Source organism: Onychomys torridus, chromosome 3, assembly GCF_903995425.1.
Source record: "Onychomys torridus chromosome 3, mOncTor1.1, whole genome shotgun sequence".
Classification (NCBI taxonomy): domain Eukaryota; kingdom Metazoa; phylum Chordata; class Mammalia; order Rodentia; family Cricetidae; genus Onychomys; species Onychomys torridus.
In genome coordinates this window covers 71,369,605-71,388,354 of record NC_050445.1, presented here as the reverse complement: position 1 = coordinate 71,388,354, position 18,750 = coordinate 71,369,605, and the positions used below count along the sequence as shown (strand labels likewise).

The window sequence follows — 18,750 nt, the reverse complement described above, 5'->3', positions numbered from 1 at the left end:
TGGGATTTGCCCCATGTGAGCACCAGATAATGGTGAAATTATTTAGGCTACTCCACATAGTTAAAAGGGAGGTTTATTTTGTGGGGTAACTTACAATGAAGGGGTAGGTTGCAGGGTCTGGCAAAGGTATAGTGCAGTCCGGCGGTGTTCTCTGGAGAACTCTGCTCAGTCTACCTCCAGCGTCCAGGGTCCCGCAACCAAGCACGACCTCCTCTCGATCCTCCGTCTTCCGTTTCCTTCTCTACCCTCCCTTGTGGGTGTGACCCCCTCAATGGGGGTTGGAACTTCCAGGCCAATGCTGGGATGGCTATCCACTACAGCCACCCTTGGCAAGCATTAACATAAGCCTAGGAACTGTAGCCATGTGGTTGGATTCTTCAGAAGGTAATGTATGGTAACTGCCTTTTCAAGTATGTTTGAGAACGTGTTACCCAGACACCTTGGAGATTAAGGATAACTCTGAAGGTCACTGACCTTCATTTGTTAACAGTAGCATGACAGCTAGCTTTTCATTTTCACAGTCCTCTGCAAGCTGGTATAGTACCTACTTTTCAGGAGTGGCTGTGTGTAACATTCATTGGCCTCCTGAAATTCATCTAGCCTCTTTTGAAGATACCTTAAAATCTGTGAGCCTGAATGTAGCCATTATGAGACCATTAGTTGTGTTCCTTGTCTTCTGCTGTCTGTCTTTTTTTTTTTCTTTATGGTTCTTAGTTGTTCTTTTACAGAGCTGCCAGCTTAAGTCGTGCTGGGATCAAGAAATGGGCCTTGGTGGTTCGTGTTCCTGGAGCTGTGTCCATGCCAGTGGATTGTGGCAGTTAGACACCGATGATGCTCACATGCTCCAGAAGAGAATTTGACACTGCTGCTGCCATTGTTGCTGTGGCAGCCACTGCTGCTACTGTTTCTGGGATTGCCATTTCACTACAGTTAGCACAATGGAGACCTTGGCAGCAAAAGTAGCTACCATAGTTAATTACTCTTTCATTCTATTGGGCATGATAAATTTAGTTCAGTAGTTATATATTTGGTGTAAGCAGCTTAGATGCAAGAATGTAGAACATATAGTAGAGAACTTCTGCCCTCCAGGGGTTCTTCCATTGTGCTGTAAGCCTGTATTTAAGGTTTCTTCCCTTCTTCAATAAAGGACATTCGGCATCCTCTGGCAGGAATGACTCGCTGTCTTTTGTCTCTGTTTCTCGATCCCCAGCCCTGTGCTCCGACATGGTGAATGGGTGGTGGTAGCGCAGGCACTACCGCAACAATAACTAAGTCAATTTAGGTAAATAACAGTAATGAGTTACCCAGTTCGGCCTCTGGCTTCCCCAGACATGTGTGTTTATTTGGTTTGCAGCACTGGACATGGATTCTTTCCTGTAAGTTGGTATCATCTCCAATCAGAGAACTATTGAATACCCCATCACTATCAAGCTGCTATTGCCCAACCAGCTCCATTTTATTGAGCAGGCTGGTACTGATAGGGTTCACAGCAGAATGAGAACATTTCCTTTAGTTTCCCCCAGCATCTAAGCAACTTAACACGTTGTAAGTGCCACTAGCAGGAAAGAACTATCCATCTAAGATCCAGTGTGATTTATCCATATTTTGCAAGAAAGCTGTATAATGTATTTATCAATAGGGTCCCATCATCTGCTATGGAAGGCACCCAAGAGAAGTAGCAAGAACCTGGATTATTCTGGATATGTCCTGTGTGTCCCTGACCAACAACCCATTCAGAAGTATCTCACACCTGGTACTGGTCTTGTTTGGTACCCTACAGGCTCCAGAAGCATTATCAGCCATGTGGGGTATCTTCCTTCTAGATATTTCTTTAAATTATATTTTTAATTCAGTTACAAGGTACTTGGTTTAATACAACTTTTTAATATGCCCTTTATTTGGCTGATTCCCCCAGCCATCCTCTTCCTTGCTCCTCTAGCCCCCTTCTTGCTTACACTATTCTGCCTCTTGCATCCCTTCCCTCTATTTTAATTTTACAGTTGTTGTGATTCTTTGAGAGTCTGTAAACATATCTTATAATATTCATATTACCTGAGGAGAATATTTCTTCCAACTTACTTTAACTTAGAACAGTGAAATTTCCTCTCTATTTTGTGTGATACAGTATGGAGGTACTGAAGACTGGAAATATGCGACAATCTAAGAATGTGACTTTGATTTGCAGAATGTAGTCAAATACCAGGAGCATAATTGGAGGAAATTTGCATTACGATTTTCCAGGAAAACTGGATCTTCTTTTTATAACCTTATTCCCATAATGACCAATTACTTCAACTTAACAAGAAATACCAAAGAACTTTTCCCTTCTTTCTTCTTAGTAAGTCAATCATTAAAACTGCTTGACAGTATCTTTTCTTTATAATAGCCAATAGGGAATTAATATTTCTTAAGTTGGAATTATGTGTTAGTCATTTCCCAAGGATATTACTTTTTATTAAAAAAAGAAATTGTACTTCTCCCTTCAAATACATATCGCTATGACTTAAAACTAATTTTCATTTAATTTACCATTCTTAATAGTGACTTTTTAAAACAATTATGCTATACCAATGTTTGCATCTGTTTATGGGAATGTGGGTATGTAGGCTGAAGGGATCACATTCTACAAGAAAGTATGCACAGCTTACACTGTGCAATTGTCCCTCATCTTCAGGGCATGGCTTGCCTTTTGTCTGCTTGATCATTGTGATGATCTCTCTAACTTGGCTGACAGCACTGAGTTCTCTCTGGGGATGAGCTGCATCCCACCAGGAGTTTCATAAATAAATCACTGTCACTTCTTCTACCCATTAAGCCCTGGGAATCAATACACTTCTCTCTATGTGTGGGCTTCTTGGAAGATATGTTATAAAACTTGTCAAATTTGTAGTGCTTGGTAACCGAACAATATGCTTTTGAACGCACTTTAAAAGATCAAACTATAAATGCAAATTTTATGTGGACAGTATCATAAGTATGTCCTAAAACCAGACAACATTACTACCTCCAAAATTTCTCTCGTTTTTACACCTGACTTTATATTGCATTTCACTGTTTGGATTTGAGTGAGAAATATCGACCATGAGAAATTAAAATAGCCTGTATTGTTCTGCAAGTCTCTAGTGCAACCCTGACCAAAAAGCATTTCACAGCTGGCACTGGAGATTTGTTTGGTTCCCTACAGGTTTCAGGATCAGCATCATCAACAGCATAGGCTCATGTCTTTGAACACTTGGTGGCACTGTATGGGGAGGTTATGGAACCCATAGAGGGTGAAGCCTTGCTGGATGAAGTGCATCAGTGCAGGGGAGGAGGCCCACACTGATGCCTCCTGGATTCCTGCTCATTCTCTGGGTTTTCTGGTGCACCTAACATCAAGCAGCTATCAAGCAGCTTCCTGTTTTCCTCTTACCAGCTGCAGCCACACCTTTCTCACCATTGTGGACTCTAAGCATCTGGAACAGCAAGTCAAAATAAACTCTTGCTTTCCCAGAGCAGCATAAAAATAACTGGTATGCTTACATTTAATTATTGGCTTTACTTACTTATGTGGTATTGGAGTAATGGAATTTTATAAGTATTGAATCAATTTTGGTTTCTTATTTTGACTACATTTCAATATTTTTTGTATATCTCAAATTTACTGTAATTTATACACAGTAGCATTTAACCATTTACAAACTTATTTGTGTTGCTGACTGAGGTTTTTTTGTTCTTTAGAGACTAACTTCATTGTATTTTTATTGTTTTTTGCTTAGCATTTACTGTTTTCATTTTCAAAGAAAAGCTAAATGTAAATTCCCCTTACCAATAGAATAAAATACTAAACCGTTAATCCCAGCACTCAGGAGGCAGAGGCAGGCTGATCTCTGTGAGTTGGAGGCTAGCCTGGGCTACCAAGTGAGATCCAAGAAAGGCACAAAGCTACACAGAGAAACCCTGTCTCAAAAAAACAAACAAACAAAAATAATAATAATAATAAACCGTGTTTTATGAGGGTGGACCTGTGAGAAATAGGAAGTGGGTATGCTCAGGGTGCATTGAATGAAATTCCCAAATAGTAAAAATGCTGGATTGGAGAAAATATCAAAAAGTAGTAGTGCACAAAGTTAAACATAAAAATAACTATATTCAGAAACTCAAAAATGCTTGGAAGAATACAGACACCCAAATACAAATTCTGTACAATTTTATTTCAATAAACAAGGCAAAAAAGCAAATAATGGTACTAACCAATTATTACACACATGAAATGAGACAGTATAAAACTGGCTAAAAAATTTTCAGTGTAAAATACCTTTGAAAATCACTGGACAGAATATTAGCAAGTAGCTCTCAAGTTTAATTTGACAAATTATTTTATTTAATAAAACCTATTTAACTGAATTGTTGTGGTAATTCAATGTACTGTTTAATACTATTCATTTTTGAGGCTCTAGAATCACCTGGGGAAAGGGCTTTTGGTTTTTTGGGGTTTTATTTGTTTGGTTGGTTTTTGTTTGTTTGTTTGTTTATTTTTTTGGTTTTTTGTTTGTTTCTTTTTTTTTCTGTGAGGATTATATAATTGAGGTGGACAGACCAACCCTTACAATGGGGGGGGGGCAGCAGTCTATGGTCTTGAGTTCTAGACTGAATATAAAGGAGTAAGCACACTGCAGAGCAGCTTTCATAATTGTGTGTGTGTGTGTAACACAGCTGCCGTATGGCCAGCTGACTCCAGCGCCTGCTGCTGGATTCCCATTATTTGACCGACAGCACTCTGCCTGTACTGTGAACCAAAATCAACCCTTTGTTACTTAAGATGCTTTTGCCGGCTACTCTGCTGCCCCTGTAAGACAGCTAAGGCACCATGTATCACTCACTGTATGGTGCGCATTAGTCTATAAAACTTTAACTTGTTCTTATTCTACTTTGTTATGGAAACAACACAATGGCCTAAGGGAGAGAGAATGTCCACACGGTGGGGGAAGAGGGTGAGAAACAGGCTGAGAATTTACAAATGTAATTAGATGACATTTGTAGTAATTTCCTTTTAGCAACTTAGCAACGGCGTATTAACTTCCCTTTAGCAACCACTTAAAAAAACTAGGATCATACCTTACTAAGACCGTCTCTAATGGCTTGTATATTCATAGAAGAATAACTGTAGAACTGGTGTTTAGCCAGTTTAAAATAACCTTCCATTCTTCATTCTTCACCTCCCAAATACTAAGATTACAAGTGTGCCCCATTACATGAGGGAACCTGAATGGTTTTTCTAATATTTCCAATGATTTTTTAAATACTGATTCAGAAGTGAAAGTATTTCTTTGAAGGAAAGAAAAGTTACACAGGAAACGTGTATATGTTAAAGTTGGTTTTTAAAAAGAACCTGCTGTCTGCACTCCCTCCTTTACAGCCCTCCCCCTCCACTCACCTCTCTTCCCTTCCTTCCTACAACTTTCCCGTGTGAAAGTTGGAGAGCCTAAGGTAATTAAAATTTAATGACAAGAGGAAATACCGTTACAAGAATTGGAAAATTAATGGCCACTTTGATTTAGGTGCATGCAAAAGCTAGCAAACCACAGTTATTTGTACTCTCTTCTCTTGAAAATTGCAGGAAAAAGCATCCAAATTCTGGCAGAGCATTTCCAAGGTAATAAAAACATCACAATCTCTGATGACTATCTTAGCTTGCATTTTTAAACTGACTTTGCTTTCATTATTTATCTTTCCGCTGTGCATGCAAGTTCCTCAAGCTGTGCTGGACTAAACTGTCTGGCCAGCCTTCTTAGGCTGCAGATAAGAACGAAAAGGCTGCTGTCCTGCCACACTTCCCAGGTTCTAGTGCATTTTAAGACACTGTTGTATTCACTATTGGACAGCTGAAGAGAGGGCAAGCACGTGAGACCTCAGGGTCATTTGACTTTAAATGAGTAGTTTACTAAGTATTTGGATATTTGAAAGATGTGTCTTAAATTTAAGCTCTAGCCATTTAGTGTATGTTGCACTTTTAGGATAATTTGCAAAATAATTTGAGAAAAAAAAATCAATGTGATTGATTCACACTTCATGTGTTCTGATAGCAGAGTAAACACAGTGTCTCCATGTCTGCTGCAGATTTTCTTCATCTTTCTAGCTGTCTTTTTCCTTCCCCTATAAATAATCATATTCTCAAATTTTGCAGTGATCTGCCTCTTTCACAAGTCAGAAGCACTCAGACAAATAGATATAATCATAAATAAGAGGTTTCAATTATTATCATTATAAGATCATTTATTTTAATAATAACTTGACAAAGATCATATCATTTAAACAAGGAGCTTCCCATGAGTAGTTACAAATAACCTGACACTTCCTTGATTCTCTTAGGAGATTCCTCAGAAATTTACCAACTTTGACATGTTATAATCTTACCATTAATTTCCTCTACCTTTTATTATTTACTGAAAACAATTCCTATATCAGAATGGGTATCTAATATCCTTGGCAGCTTTTCTAAATTTTATCTTATCCTTCAGATTCTGATGTTATAAAAATAGTTGCCTGATGCATCCCACAGATTATAATACTACATACTTATCATAAGGCAATAGATTTGTTCACTTTTTTTTAGATTTTAGGGCTTACAATTTTAAAACTTTTTACCCTCAAATACACTTTTGAAACTACACAATATATTACATTAAATGATGTAAATGCATATAAGATTGGCTTCTTAAATCAAATAACCAAAATTTCCAATAAACAGTATGTGCAAATAAATTTCATGATAACTGTTTAAGGCCAGATATTCTAGAGAAGATAATCCACTGGGAAGGATACAACACCTATATTGCCTATCAGGTGTTTACTTGAAAGAAGTAAACACTAGTGGAGGCCCATGAACTGTGGACTGGTGGCCGTGGAGCCCCCATGGGACTGGACTAGGCCCTCTGGATACGGAAGACGGTTGTTTGGCTCAAACTGTTTGGGGGGCACCCAGGCAGGGGGATCGGGATCTGTCTGTGGTGCATGGGCAGGATTCTGGAATCTGGTGCCTGTGGTGTGACACCTTGCACAGCCTTGATGCAGTGGGAAAGGGCTTGGACCTGCTCAGGCTCAGTGTGCTGGGCTCTGCTGACTCCCCATGGGAGACCTTGATTTGGGGGATGTGGGGATGTGGGGTGGCTTGGAAAAAAGGGCTGGGGGGGTGGGAGGAGGGAGGAGGGGGAATCTGTGGATGGTATGTGGAGTGAGTAGAAAAATTTTTAATAAAGAAAATGAAAAAAGATGTAAACCAAAAGGTTGATCATTGATGTATGAACTTGAAAACTTGAAAAAAATAAAAATGCTTAAATTGGCATAATTCTAATCATAGGCTGAGGTCTATAGTACCTTCATAAATAAAAGTATTTTCTGTTTCAATATCATTTGGTATCATTGGGCCTATAACAGTCAACCTACTGGCTAATTTAATATTTGTTAACTACTTGAGTTCACTATAAATATGAAATCTGAATCACATAAATGGTTGAAATTCAGTAGAATATTTCTGACTCAAAACTGTCTACAATTATCTGGACCTTGAATACACAGTTTTTGGACTTGACAAATGAGTAATTGTCCTCATGTGATGGCATCAAGGGTCTAATGTCCATAGTTGAATATTTTATGTTATGCTATTGAATTGAGCACATTTCATATCTAACAACAGTACTACTATCTGCCTTGATCTAACTAAATTCATGTATACTAACCAATGTTGGTGAGTACTTGAGATATTTTTATAATAAAGCAAGCGCACAAGATGTTATGAAAGGAACAAACATTCCAGAAAACTGATGAACTTCTAAGCAAAATCACCAGAGAAAGCTATGTGAGCAAGTCTATCCTGCATCATCTTGTTTGCAGGTACCAAGGTAAAGGGCTTTTCACAGTGCAAACAGAACTAATCCAAGAAATTTAATTACTTTGTAACACTTATTGCCTAGGAAACACACAAACTACAGCAAGATACAGCCACAACAGATGAACGCTGCAAACACATTGGGCACACAGAAAGTAGTAGAACAGCAAAAGTTAATGAAATTAGAGAGTAGCAGCTGTGCTCTGTGGGTAGGAAAAAAGAGAAAGGCTTTTGTTGTTGTTGTTGTGGTTGTTTTTGTTTTTGGAGACAGGGTTTCTCTGTAGCTTTGGAGCCTGTCCTGGACTAGCTCTGTAGACCAGGCTGGCCTCGAACTCACAGAAATCCACCTGCCTCTGCCTCCCGAGTGCTGGGATTATAGGCGTGCACCACCACTGCCTGGCAAGAAAGGTTTTTAATACTAACATAAACAAAAGTATTTATATGAAACTTTTAAACAAGTGTTCAATAAATAAAAATGTCAATAAAACTTATTTTTCCCTTTTAATATATATATATATATATATATATATATATATATATATATATATTCATATATTAATAGGGATGATTGAATTGTTTTGCTGACCAGGACTTGGAATTTTTACATTTTCTCTAACATATCAAAAGGATGCAAAAATAAACAAACAAACAAACAAATAAATAAACAAACAAACAAATAAATAAATAAAAGAAATCACTGTAAGCCTAGATGGTCATTTGGAAATTTAAATTAATTATTTTCTTAGTTTTCTGTGGGATTTAGCCTTATAAAGTTGTAAAAGTGTTACTTTGAATTTTCATACTGATTATTAAAAATAAGCATTTTAAATCAACAAATTTATTATCCACCTCAATATAAAAGTAAAATTGTACAAAACTCTTTTACATGCTATCTATTTGCTACACAGTGAAGTCACAAAACTCCATCATTCCAAAATGCACTTACAAGTCTGAAGTCTGGTATTGCCACTGTATATTTGTATAGAAAGCTGAGTCTGATTCAGAGAACATGTCTATTTGCTAAGTTAACCAACACACACACACACACACACACACACACACACACACACACACACACAGAGTTATGTATATGTAATATAGTATAGTTTTCTTTAATCATTTCACAACTAAAAATAAATGATGAAAATTCTTTCACTTGACATCTATTAAAGCAGTGATCAGAGATGAATTAATTTTTTTTTTTTTGAGACAGGGTTTCTCTGTAGTTTTTGAGCCTGTCCTGGAACTCACTTTATAGACTAGACTGGACTCAAACTCACAGAGATTCGCCTGGCTCTGCCTCATTAAAGTCCTGTGCCACCACTGTCCAGCTGAATTAAACGTTTATTAATGATCTAACCTGCACTAAAAGTGACTAATGCTCAGACTCAGCCAAAGAGAATTTCCACAGAGATGCACTAAAGAAGAGGTGAGAAGACTTGAAGTTTGAGGTCATATGACCCCTGAAGCCTGGAGAACCGGGGCGCTCACGTTCGCCTGAAATGCGCCCCCATCTCAGTAACTTAGCCTAAGAAACGGCCTTGAGAGAGATAACTGTGGTCGAACACCCAGCCTTGGGAAAGTAACCTTGAGTCAAAGCAGGAGATATCGAACACCCGGCCTTGGGAGGAAAAAAGGGAAGATCTCCAGTGGGGGTCTTTCATTGGAGGTCCCACCGAGATCGAGACCCCTCCCCAGGACCCCCGACCCACCATCAGGAGGTAAGCCGGCCGGCCTCACTATATGTTGTCCCTGTCCTGTTTGATTGTTGTTTGTCGGTCCGCGCGCGTCTGATAATCTGTCTGTGGCGGTGGGACCAGAAGGAGCTGACGGGCTCGGACTTCGCCCACCGTAACCCTGGAAGACGTTCCACGGGTGTCTGAAGTCCCCTCAGGGGCACGGTTTTTCGGGGCCACTCACATATCCGAGGGATATGTGGAGTTGGTTGGAGACGAGGGATCCAGACCCTCGCAGTCTCCGTCTGAGTTTCTGCTCTCGGTTTGGAGCCAGAGCTGCGCAGCGCGTGTCAGTCTTATTTGCGTTTGTCTGTCGTTTGTTATTTTCTGTCTGAGCGCTCTCCTCCTAGAAACAGCTATGGGACAGACTGTCACCACCCCCTTGAGCCTCACGCTTGACCACTGGTCAGACGTGAAAGCACGAGCCAACAGCGAGGGACTCATGGTCAAGAAGAAGAAATGGATCACCCTTTGCGAGGCTGACTGGGTCACGATGAATGTAGGATGGCCTCGCGAGGGAACCTTTAACCTCAGTCTTATTTCACAGGTGGAGGGAAAAGTCTTCGCTCCAGGTCCCCATGGCCACCCGGATCAGGTCCCATACATCACCATATGGAAACTCCTAGCGACCGTACCCCCCCCATGGGTTAGGCCATTTCTCTCCCCTCCAGCGCCCCAGGCCTGCCCCCCGACAGCACCGCCGCCCCCTCTCGCCCCTCCTACCTCCTCCCTTTACCCTAGTCTCCCACTAAAGGATCTCCCTAAGACCCCTGTCCTTCCCCAGGACCCCAACTCACCCCTTATTGACCTCTTGACAGAGGACCCACCGCCGTATCCGGGGAATCGGGCGCCGGAGAGACTGGCGGCCGTAGCCCCCATGCCGGCGCCGGAGAGACCGGCGGCCCCCACGCCGGCGCCGGAGGGACCGGCGGTCACCGCCGCGACGCCAGTGCCGCCAGCGGTCCCCGAATATCCTCTACAGGGACAGCGGGAGGAGGAGAGCCCGCTCCCTCCCCAATTGCTGGTCGCCTACGAGGAAAGCGCGATGAACCAGCCAAAGTATCCAGGGCCTTCCCCCTCTGGGAGGGCCCCAATCACCAGCTTCAATACTGGCCGTTTTCGGCCTCTGATCTTTACAACTGGAAGCAGCATAATCCTCCTTTCTCTAAGGACCCTGTTGCCTTGACTAACTTGATTGAGTCCATTTTAGTGACCCACCAGCCTACGTGGGATGACTGTCAGCAGTTGCTGCAAACCCTCCTGACAGTGGAGGAGAAGCAGCGAGTCTTTTTAGAAGCTCAGAAGCAGGTTCCTGGAGAGGATGGAAGACCCACCCAACTGCCTAATGTTATTGATGCAGCCTTTCCCCTCACTCGCCCGAACTGGGACTTCATGACCCCAGAAGGTAGGGAGCACCTACGTCTCTTTCGCCAGTTGCTCTTAGCGGGTCTCCCGGGGGGCTGCTAGGCGCCCCACCAATTGGGCTCAGGTTAGAAATGTGGTCCAGGGAAAGGATGAGACGCCGGCAGCATTCCTAGAAAGACTTAAAGAGGCCTATAGGATGTATACCCCATATGATCCGGAAGATCCAGGACAGGCGCCGAGCGTCATCTTGTCTTTCATCTATCAGTCAAGTCCAGATATAAGGGCCAAATTACAGAGACTAGAGGGATTGAATTTGTTCAATTTGTCAGATTTGTTGAAGGAGGCAGAGAAAGCTTTTAATAAAAGAGAAACTCTCGAAGAGCGGGAGGAGAGAATGTGGCAGAGACAGGAAGAGAGAGATAAAAAAAACGTCATAGAGAAATAAGTAAAGTCCTGGCCGCTGTAGTGTCTCAGGGACAGGTCAGAGAGGGAGTTAGGAAGGGAGAGCAAAGAAGGACACCCCTTGACAAAGACCAGTGCGCCTACTGCAAAGCGAGAGGACATTGGGCTCGTGACTGCCCAAAGAAACCCCGAGGGCCTGGAAAAACTAAGACAAGAGCTACGGACCTCCTCAATCTGGAGGATTAGGGAGGTCAAGGCCAGGAGGCCCCCCCTGAGCCTAGGATAACTCTCAAGATCGGGGGGCAGCCAGTGACCTTCCTAGTGGACACCGGAGCTCAACATTCAGTCCTGACCCATACCGGAGGCTCTCTCAGTGACCGCACAGCTTTGGTCCAAGGGGCCATGGGTAGCAGGAGATATCGATGGACCACCAACAGAAAGGTTCAGCTGGCATCTGGACAGGTAACCCACTCTTTTCTGCATATACCTGATTGCCCTCACCCATTATTGGGCTGAGACCTGTTGACTAAGCTCAAGGCTCAGATCTATTTTGATGACAAGGGGTCAACCGTTATGGGACCCAAAGGGACCCCCCTACAAGTCCTAGCCCTAAAACTGGAAGAGGAATACCGCCTCTTTGAATCCGAGTCCTCTAAGGAGCCATCAGAAGGGATACAGGGCTGGTTGAGAGAATTTCCCTCGGCATGGGCAGAGACTGGAGGCTTGGGGCTGGCTCGTGACCAACCCCCACTTGTTATTCAGTTAAAAGCCTCCGCCACTCCTGTTTCAATCAAACAGTATCCCATGTCCCGGGAAGCCCACAAGGGCATTAAACCACACATCCAGAGGCTCCTGGACCAGGGGGTACTTGTGCCCTGTCGATCCCCTTGGAATACCCCCCTCCTGCCGGTAAAAAAGCCCGGGACAGGGGATTACAGACCGGTTCAAGACCTGAGGGAGGTTAATAAACGGGTTAAAGATATATACCCCACGGTGCCAAACCCTTATAACCTCCTCAGCACTCTTCCACCAACCCATATTTGGTATACGGTACTGGACTTAAAGGATGCCTTCTTCTGTTTGAGATTGCATCCCCAGAGCCAGCTGCTATTCACTTTTGAATGGAGAGACCCAGAAATGGGACTTTCAGGACAGTTGACCTGGACTCGGCTCCCCCAGGGGTTTAAGAACAGCCTGACCCTCTTTGATGAGGCCCTACATTCAGACCTGGCCGAGTTCCGGGTCGAGCACCCGGCCTTAATCTTGCTCCAATATGTGGATGACCTCCTCCTAGCAGCCAGAACCCAAGCTGAATGTTTGAGAGGCACTCGGGCCCTTTTGACTAAACTGGGACAGAAGGGCTATCGGGCTTCGGCCAAGAAGGCCCAGATTTGCCAAAGCAAAGTCATTTACCTGGGTTACACCCTGGAGGGAGGACAGAGATGGCTCACGGAAGCAAGGAAGGAGGCCATAATCTCCATACCCCCTCCAAGGAATCCCCACCAGGTGCGGGAGTTCCTAGGTACAGCCGGCTACTGCCGCCTCTGGATCCCAGGTTTTGCTGAGATGGCTGCCCCTCTATATCCTCTCACCAAGCCCGGGGTCATGTTCCACTGGGGAGAGGAGCAACAGCAGGCCTTTCAACGAATTAAGAGAACTTTACTCGAGTCACCAGCTCTTGGCCTACCAGATCTGACTAAGCCCTTTGAACTATTCGTGGACGAGAACTCAGGCTTTGCAAAAGGAGTGCTGGTACAGAGACTGGGGCCATGGAAGAGACCTGTAGCTTATCTATCCAAGAAATTGGACCCGGTGGCTGCAGGTTGGCCCCCTTGTCTGCGCATGGTAGCCGCCATCTCTGTCTTGCTCAAGGACGCAGGGAAACTGACTTTGGGACAGTCATTAACTGTGTTATCCTCCCATGCGGTGGAAGCTCTGGTCCGGCAGCCTCCAGATAAATGGCTCTCAAATTCCAGGATGACCCACTACCAGGCTTTGTTGTTAGACACAGACCGAGTGGTGTTCGGACCAGTTGTCTCCCTCAATCCCGCTACCCTGCTGCCCTTGCCAGACCCATCAGAGGAGCACAATTGCCTCCAGATTCTGGCGGAGGCCCATGGTACCCGCTCTGACCTAACAGATCAACCACTGTCGAACCCAGATTTCATCTGGTTCACGGATGGGAGCAGCTTTCTCCAAGAAGGAGAACAGAGGGCCGGAGCAGCAGTCACTACCGCATCAGAGGTAATTTGGGCCTCGCCGATGCCGCCTGGAACATCGGACCAAAATGCAGAGCTGGTCGCGCTGACCCAGGCCCTCCGGATGGCGGAAGGTAAGAGACTCATGGTCTATACCGATAGCAGATATGCCTTCACCACTGCCCATGTACATGGAGAAATCTACAGGAGGAGAGGCCTCTTGACCTCAGAGGGCAAGGAAATTAAAAACAAAAAAGAAATTTTAGACCTCTTAAGGGCTTTGTTCCTCCCACATCAGCTCAGCATTATACACTGTCCCGGGCACCAAAAGGATGAATCTGTCATAGTGCGGGGAAATCGGTTGGCTGATCTGACGGCCCAGACAGTGGCCTTACAACCCCCCAGGCGCGACCAGCTGCTTGTCTTGCAGGACGACCAACAGCCAAGCAGGGACCCCATGCCCTACAGCCCGGAGGACCAGGAACTAGCAAAGAAAATGGGGGCGGAATGGAGCCCCAAACGACAAGCTTACATCATAGATGACAAATTAGTTATGCCAACTTCCCACACTAAATACATGCTCAAGTTCCTCCACGCGCTAACCCACTTAAGCAAAAACAAGATGAAGGCCCTTCTGGCTGATGAGGCTTCGAACACTGTATTATTGAATCAGGAACAGGTACTCCAACAGGTGACTTCCAGCTGCCCTGCTTGTGCCCAAGTCAACCCAGGAAAAACCCATCTGAACAGAGGAAGCCGCCTGCGAGGCCACCGCCCCGGAGTCCATTGGGAACTTGACTTCACCGAGGTAAAACCCGGGCTGTATGGATACAGATACCTTCTGGTTTTTGTAGACACTTTTTCAGGAGGGACAGAGGCCTTCCCTACCAAGAAAGAGACTGCTACCGTGGTAACCAAGAAGCTCCTGGATGACATCTTTCCCAGGTATGGAATGCCCCAGATATTGGGGTCAGACAATGGGCCTGCCTTCATCTCCCAGGTAAGTCAGAAGGTGGCCAGGCTATTGGGGATCGATTGGAAACTCCATTGTGCATACCGCCCCCAGAGCTCAGGACAGGTAGAACGCATGAATAGAACCATTAAGGAGACTTTAACCAAATTAACGCTCGCAACTGGCACTAGAGATTGGGTGCTCCTACTCCCACTAGCCCTTTACCGAGCCCGGAATACTCCTGGGCCTCACGGCCTAACCCCGTTTGAGATTTTATATGGGACTCCCCCACCAATAATAAACTTTCTTCACCCTGATATCTCCTCTTTTGCCACTAGCCCTACCCTGGAGGCACACCTTCAAGCCCTCCAACTGGTACAAAAGACGGTGTGGAAACCCCTGGCCGATGCCTACCGGGAGCAACTGAACCGCCCGGTGGTGCCTCACCCATTCAAGATTGGGGACTCTGTCTGGGTCCAACGCCACCAATCCAAGAACCTAGAGCCGAGGTGGAAAGGACCATACACTGTCTTGCTAACTACTCCCACTGCACTCAAGGTTGACGGGATAGCAGCGTGGGTCCACGCGTCACATGTGAAGGCCGCCAAAGAACCCGACGAAGCTGAGAGCACCAAGACATCTACATGGAAAGTTCAACGCTCTCCAAACCCACTAAAGATAAGACTTACCCGTGGGTCCCCCTAATCCCCCTAGTAGCCCTCCTAACGTTAGGAGGGGCATCACCAGAGAGCCCCCACCTGGTTAAGAAAATTACCTGGCAGGTCATTTCCCAGACTGGGGACATGGTCTGGTCCACGACTGCTCAACACGCCCCTAACACATGGTGGCCCTTCTTGACTCCCAAGATATGTGATCTAGTCGCTAGGCTGGATACCTGGGATATCCCCGAGTACACCCACACCAATAGGCCCTCTGTCCTAGATTCAGACCACAACAATGTTATGTTCCGGAAAAAGCGGGCCATACAGACTGGGGATACAACCCAAGGGCACTAGATAGCCGACTCGCCTGGCTGCCGAACACAGTCAGCCTATAGGAAGCTGCAGCAGACCCAGCTATATGTATGCCCTAGGGACAGAAGGGATTGGGATACGGCTTACAAATGTGGGGGACTAGAATCTCTTTATTGTGCAAAATGGGGATGCGAAACGACCGGGGACGCATACTGGGAGCCTAGTTCCAGTTGGGATCTCATCAGGGTGGGACGAAGTCGGAAGGGAGAAGATTCACTAAACATTTCCTTCACCCCGAAGGACACAAAGTTCTCTTCATGGACCGATGGGTGATCTTGGGGAGTTAGGTTCTATATGACAGGAGCAGACAAGGGATTCACCTTCCAAATAAAGCAAAAAATAGAATCAGTTAACGTTCATGTGGGCCCCAACCCTGTTCTCCCAGAACAGAAGTCACCCTCACAACCTGAGAGGGCCCCAGCCCAGGTCCTCCACCTGTCTACTACATTGTCCCCTACTGTCAGCATGGCCACCACTGCTTCCTTTGTAAGACCAGGCACTGGAGATAGGCTCCTAGAATTAATCAAAGGGGCATATCTAACCCTCAACCTCACTGCCCCAAACAAAACCAGAAGCTGCTGGCTTTGCCTAATTTCAAGTCCCCCTTATTACGAAGGGGTTGCTGTTATGGGGAATTTCACTAACCACACTACCCCATCCACAGAATGCACCTGCACCCCTCAACATAGGTTGACCCTATCCGAAGTTGCAGGACAAGGATTATGTATAGGAAAGATGCCCAAGTCTCACCAGTTCCTGTGCAATACCACCCAACAGATGATCGGGGGCTCCTACTACCTGGTAGCCCCCACTGGAACCTATTGGGCCTGCAGCACTGGGTTGACTCCATGTATTTCAATGGCAGTACTTAATCTGACCTCTGATTATTGTATATTGATAGAATTATGGCCTAAAATTGTTTATCATACCCCCGAATATGTATTTACCTATTATGAGGAACGACACAGGTTCCCTCGAGAACCAGTGACTATGACCATTGCCTTACTGCTGGGGGGATTGACTGTCAGGGGTATGGCCGCAGGCATAGGAACTGGCACTGCGGCGCTCATGGAAACTGCACAATTCAAACAACTACAGATGGCTATGCACACTGATATCCAGGCCCTAGAGGAATCCATAAGTGCCCTGGAAAAATCCCTTACATCGCTATCTGAGGTTGTTTTACAAAACAGGAGGGGGTTAGACACCCTCTTCCTACAAGAAGGTGGCCTATGTGCGGCCCTTAGAGAAGAATATTGCTTCTATGCAGATCATACTGGAGTAGTCAGGGATAACATGGCTAAATTGAGAGAAAGATTAAAACAGAGACAACAACTATTCGAGTCTCCACAGGGTTGGTTTGAAGGATGGTTCCAAAGGTCACCCTGGTTTACCACCCTTGTCTCCACCATTATGGGCCCCCTAATCATCCTCCTGCTCATTTTATTATTTGGGCCATGTATCTTCAACAGATTGGTACAATTCGTCAAGGATAGGGTTTCTGTTGTCCAGGCTTTGGTCCTAACCCAGCAATATCAGAGGCTCCAACAGTCAGAGATGGAGCTGACCCCTTATTCTCCATCCTAAAATGAAAGATTCCATTTAAAACAAAAGAAAATGGGGGAATGAAATGCCCCCCCGTCTCAGTAACTTAGCCTAAGAAACGGCCTTGAGAGAGATAACTGTGGTCGAACACCGGCCTTGGGAAAGTAACCTTGAGTCAAGGCAGGAGATATCAAACACCCAGCCTTGGGGGGAAAAAACCTTGAGTCAGAACAAGATATCTATAATTGGCCACCTGGCCTTGGAGAACAAACAGCTGCACATTTCTGAAAATTAAAGATAGTCCCCAAGTTCACCCTGGCCTTATTTGTATCAACCCTGTAACTATGCTTCTCGCTTCTGTAACCGTGCTTCTGCCCCTAGGATCCTATAAAAAGTCCCCCTTCCCCTAGGAAGGCGCGCAAGTCTTCCCAGAGACTTTGTCGCCCCAGGTACCTGTGCATTTGAATAAACCCTCTTGCTGTTTGCATCTGATCCGTGGTTTCGGCGTGTTCCTTGGGTTTGGGGTCTCTCCTGAGGGAAGATCTCCAGTTGGGGTCTTTCACGCCAACAGCAGCAATTCCTTTGTCACTAACGTGAGAAAGTACTTAAAAATCTAATTCTCTGGCTACTTTAAAATATTTTATTCTGAAATGTTTGATAAAATTTCAAGTAGTAAATGAAAATACACACAAAACACACACACACACACACACACACACACACACACACACACACACACACTTGAACTACCCTATCCAACCATTCAAAAAGGGATTTTTCTACGTGTGTCTGGTTCTCTGGTTTTTGTTATTCTCTGCTTCTAATGGGGAGCATTGTCAAGCCAAGTAGCTTAACTTCTTTTAAGATCCCAGAAACCACAGCTGGACACATTGTGAAGATCCACAGATCTTGGAGAGCCCATCCCCAAGGCATCCATGTGCCCCACAGCTCCTGCATTTACCCCTCAGGAAACACGACCAGAAAGACTGTAAGAGCAGGAAGACTGAGGAACAGTCTCTCCCTGAAATGGCTGCATAAACAAGACAGGAAGAAAGGCAACATCCATGGTCATGTTAATGTGGAAGAGAGAATTTTTGTGTAGTCCCACCTCAAGATAAAGCACTATCGGCAACTACTGACTGATGGGAGGAGAATTGGCCTCTTCCCGGTAGGAGCCCTTTATTGATTGGTTGACCAATACCAAGTGGTCATCCCTGAAACCATATACACACAAACAACAAGCGAACTTGTACCCAGCAAGTACACACACACACATATACAGACACACACACACACACACACACACACACACACACACACACACACACACAAACATACACACACACCAAGAATAAACAAGAAAAAGTCTAACAAACTGAGAATGGAGGGGACATGAACAGGGTTCAGGTGAGGATAGCTGGAAGGAACTAGAGGCAGGAAAGTGATGTAATTCTATTTAAATCATAAACAGTAAAACAAAAAAACAAAACAAAAAAAAGAACATATTATTTCTTCATACATACTATTTCAGCAATAAATTTGCCCTTTTACTAAGAACTCCAATTATACTTAAAGAAAAATAAATTAGATTATGTAATAATATATTTGAAATGTCATAAGCTCTATATTCTCCTGACTAATCTCTACAGTA

At 44.5% G+C, this 18,750-nt stretch overlaps 1 protein-coding gene across 1 annotated transcript; it reads left to right on the top strand.

Annotated features, from left to right (window-relative positions):
• Positions 1-9,928: 9,928 nt before the first annotated feature.
• LOC118580057 lies at positions 9,929-13,904 on the top strand. The gene is given in 7 exon segments (XM_036181871.1): positions 9,929-10,501; positions 10,606-11,055; positions 11,057-11,311; positions 11,435-11,535; positions 11,745-12,774; positions 12,877-13,702; positions 13,867-13,904. Coding segments are annotated over 7 exon segments (3,240 nt in total). The 5' UTR covers positions 9,929-9,961.
• Positions 13,905-18,750: the final 4,846 nt, after the last annotated feature.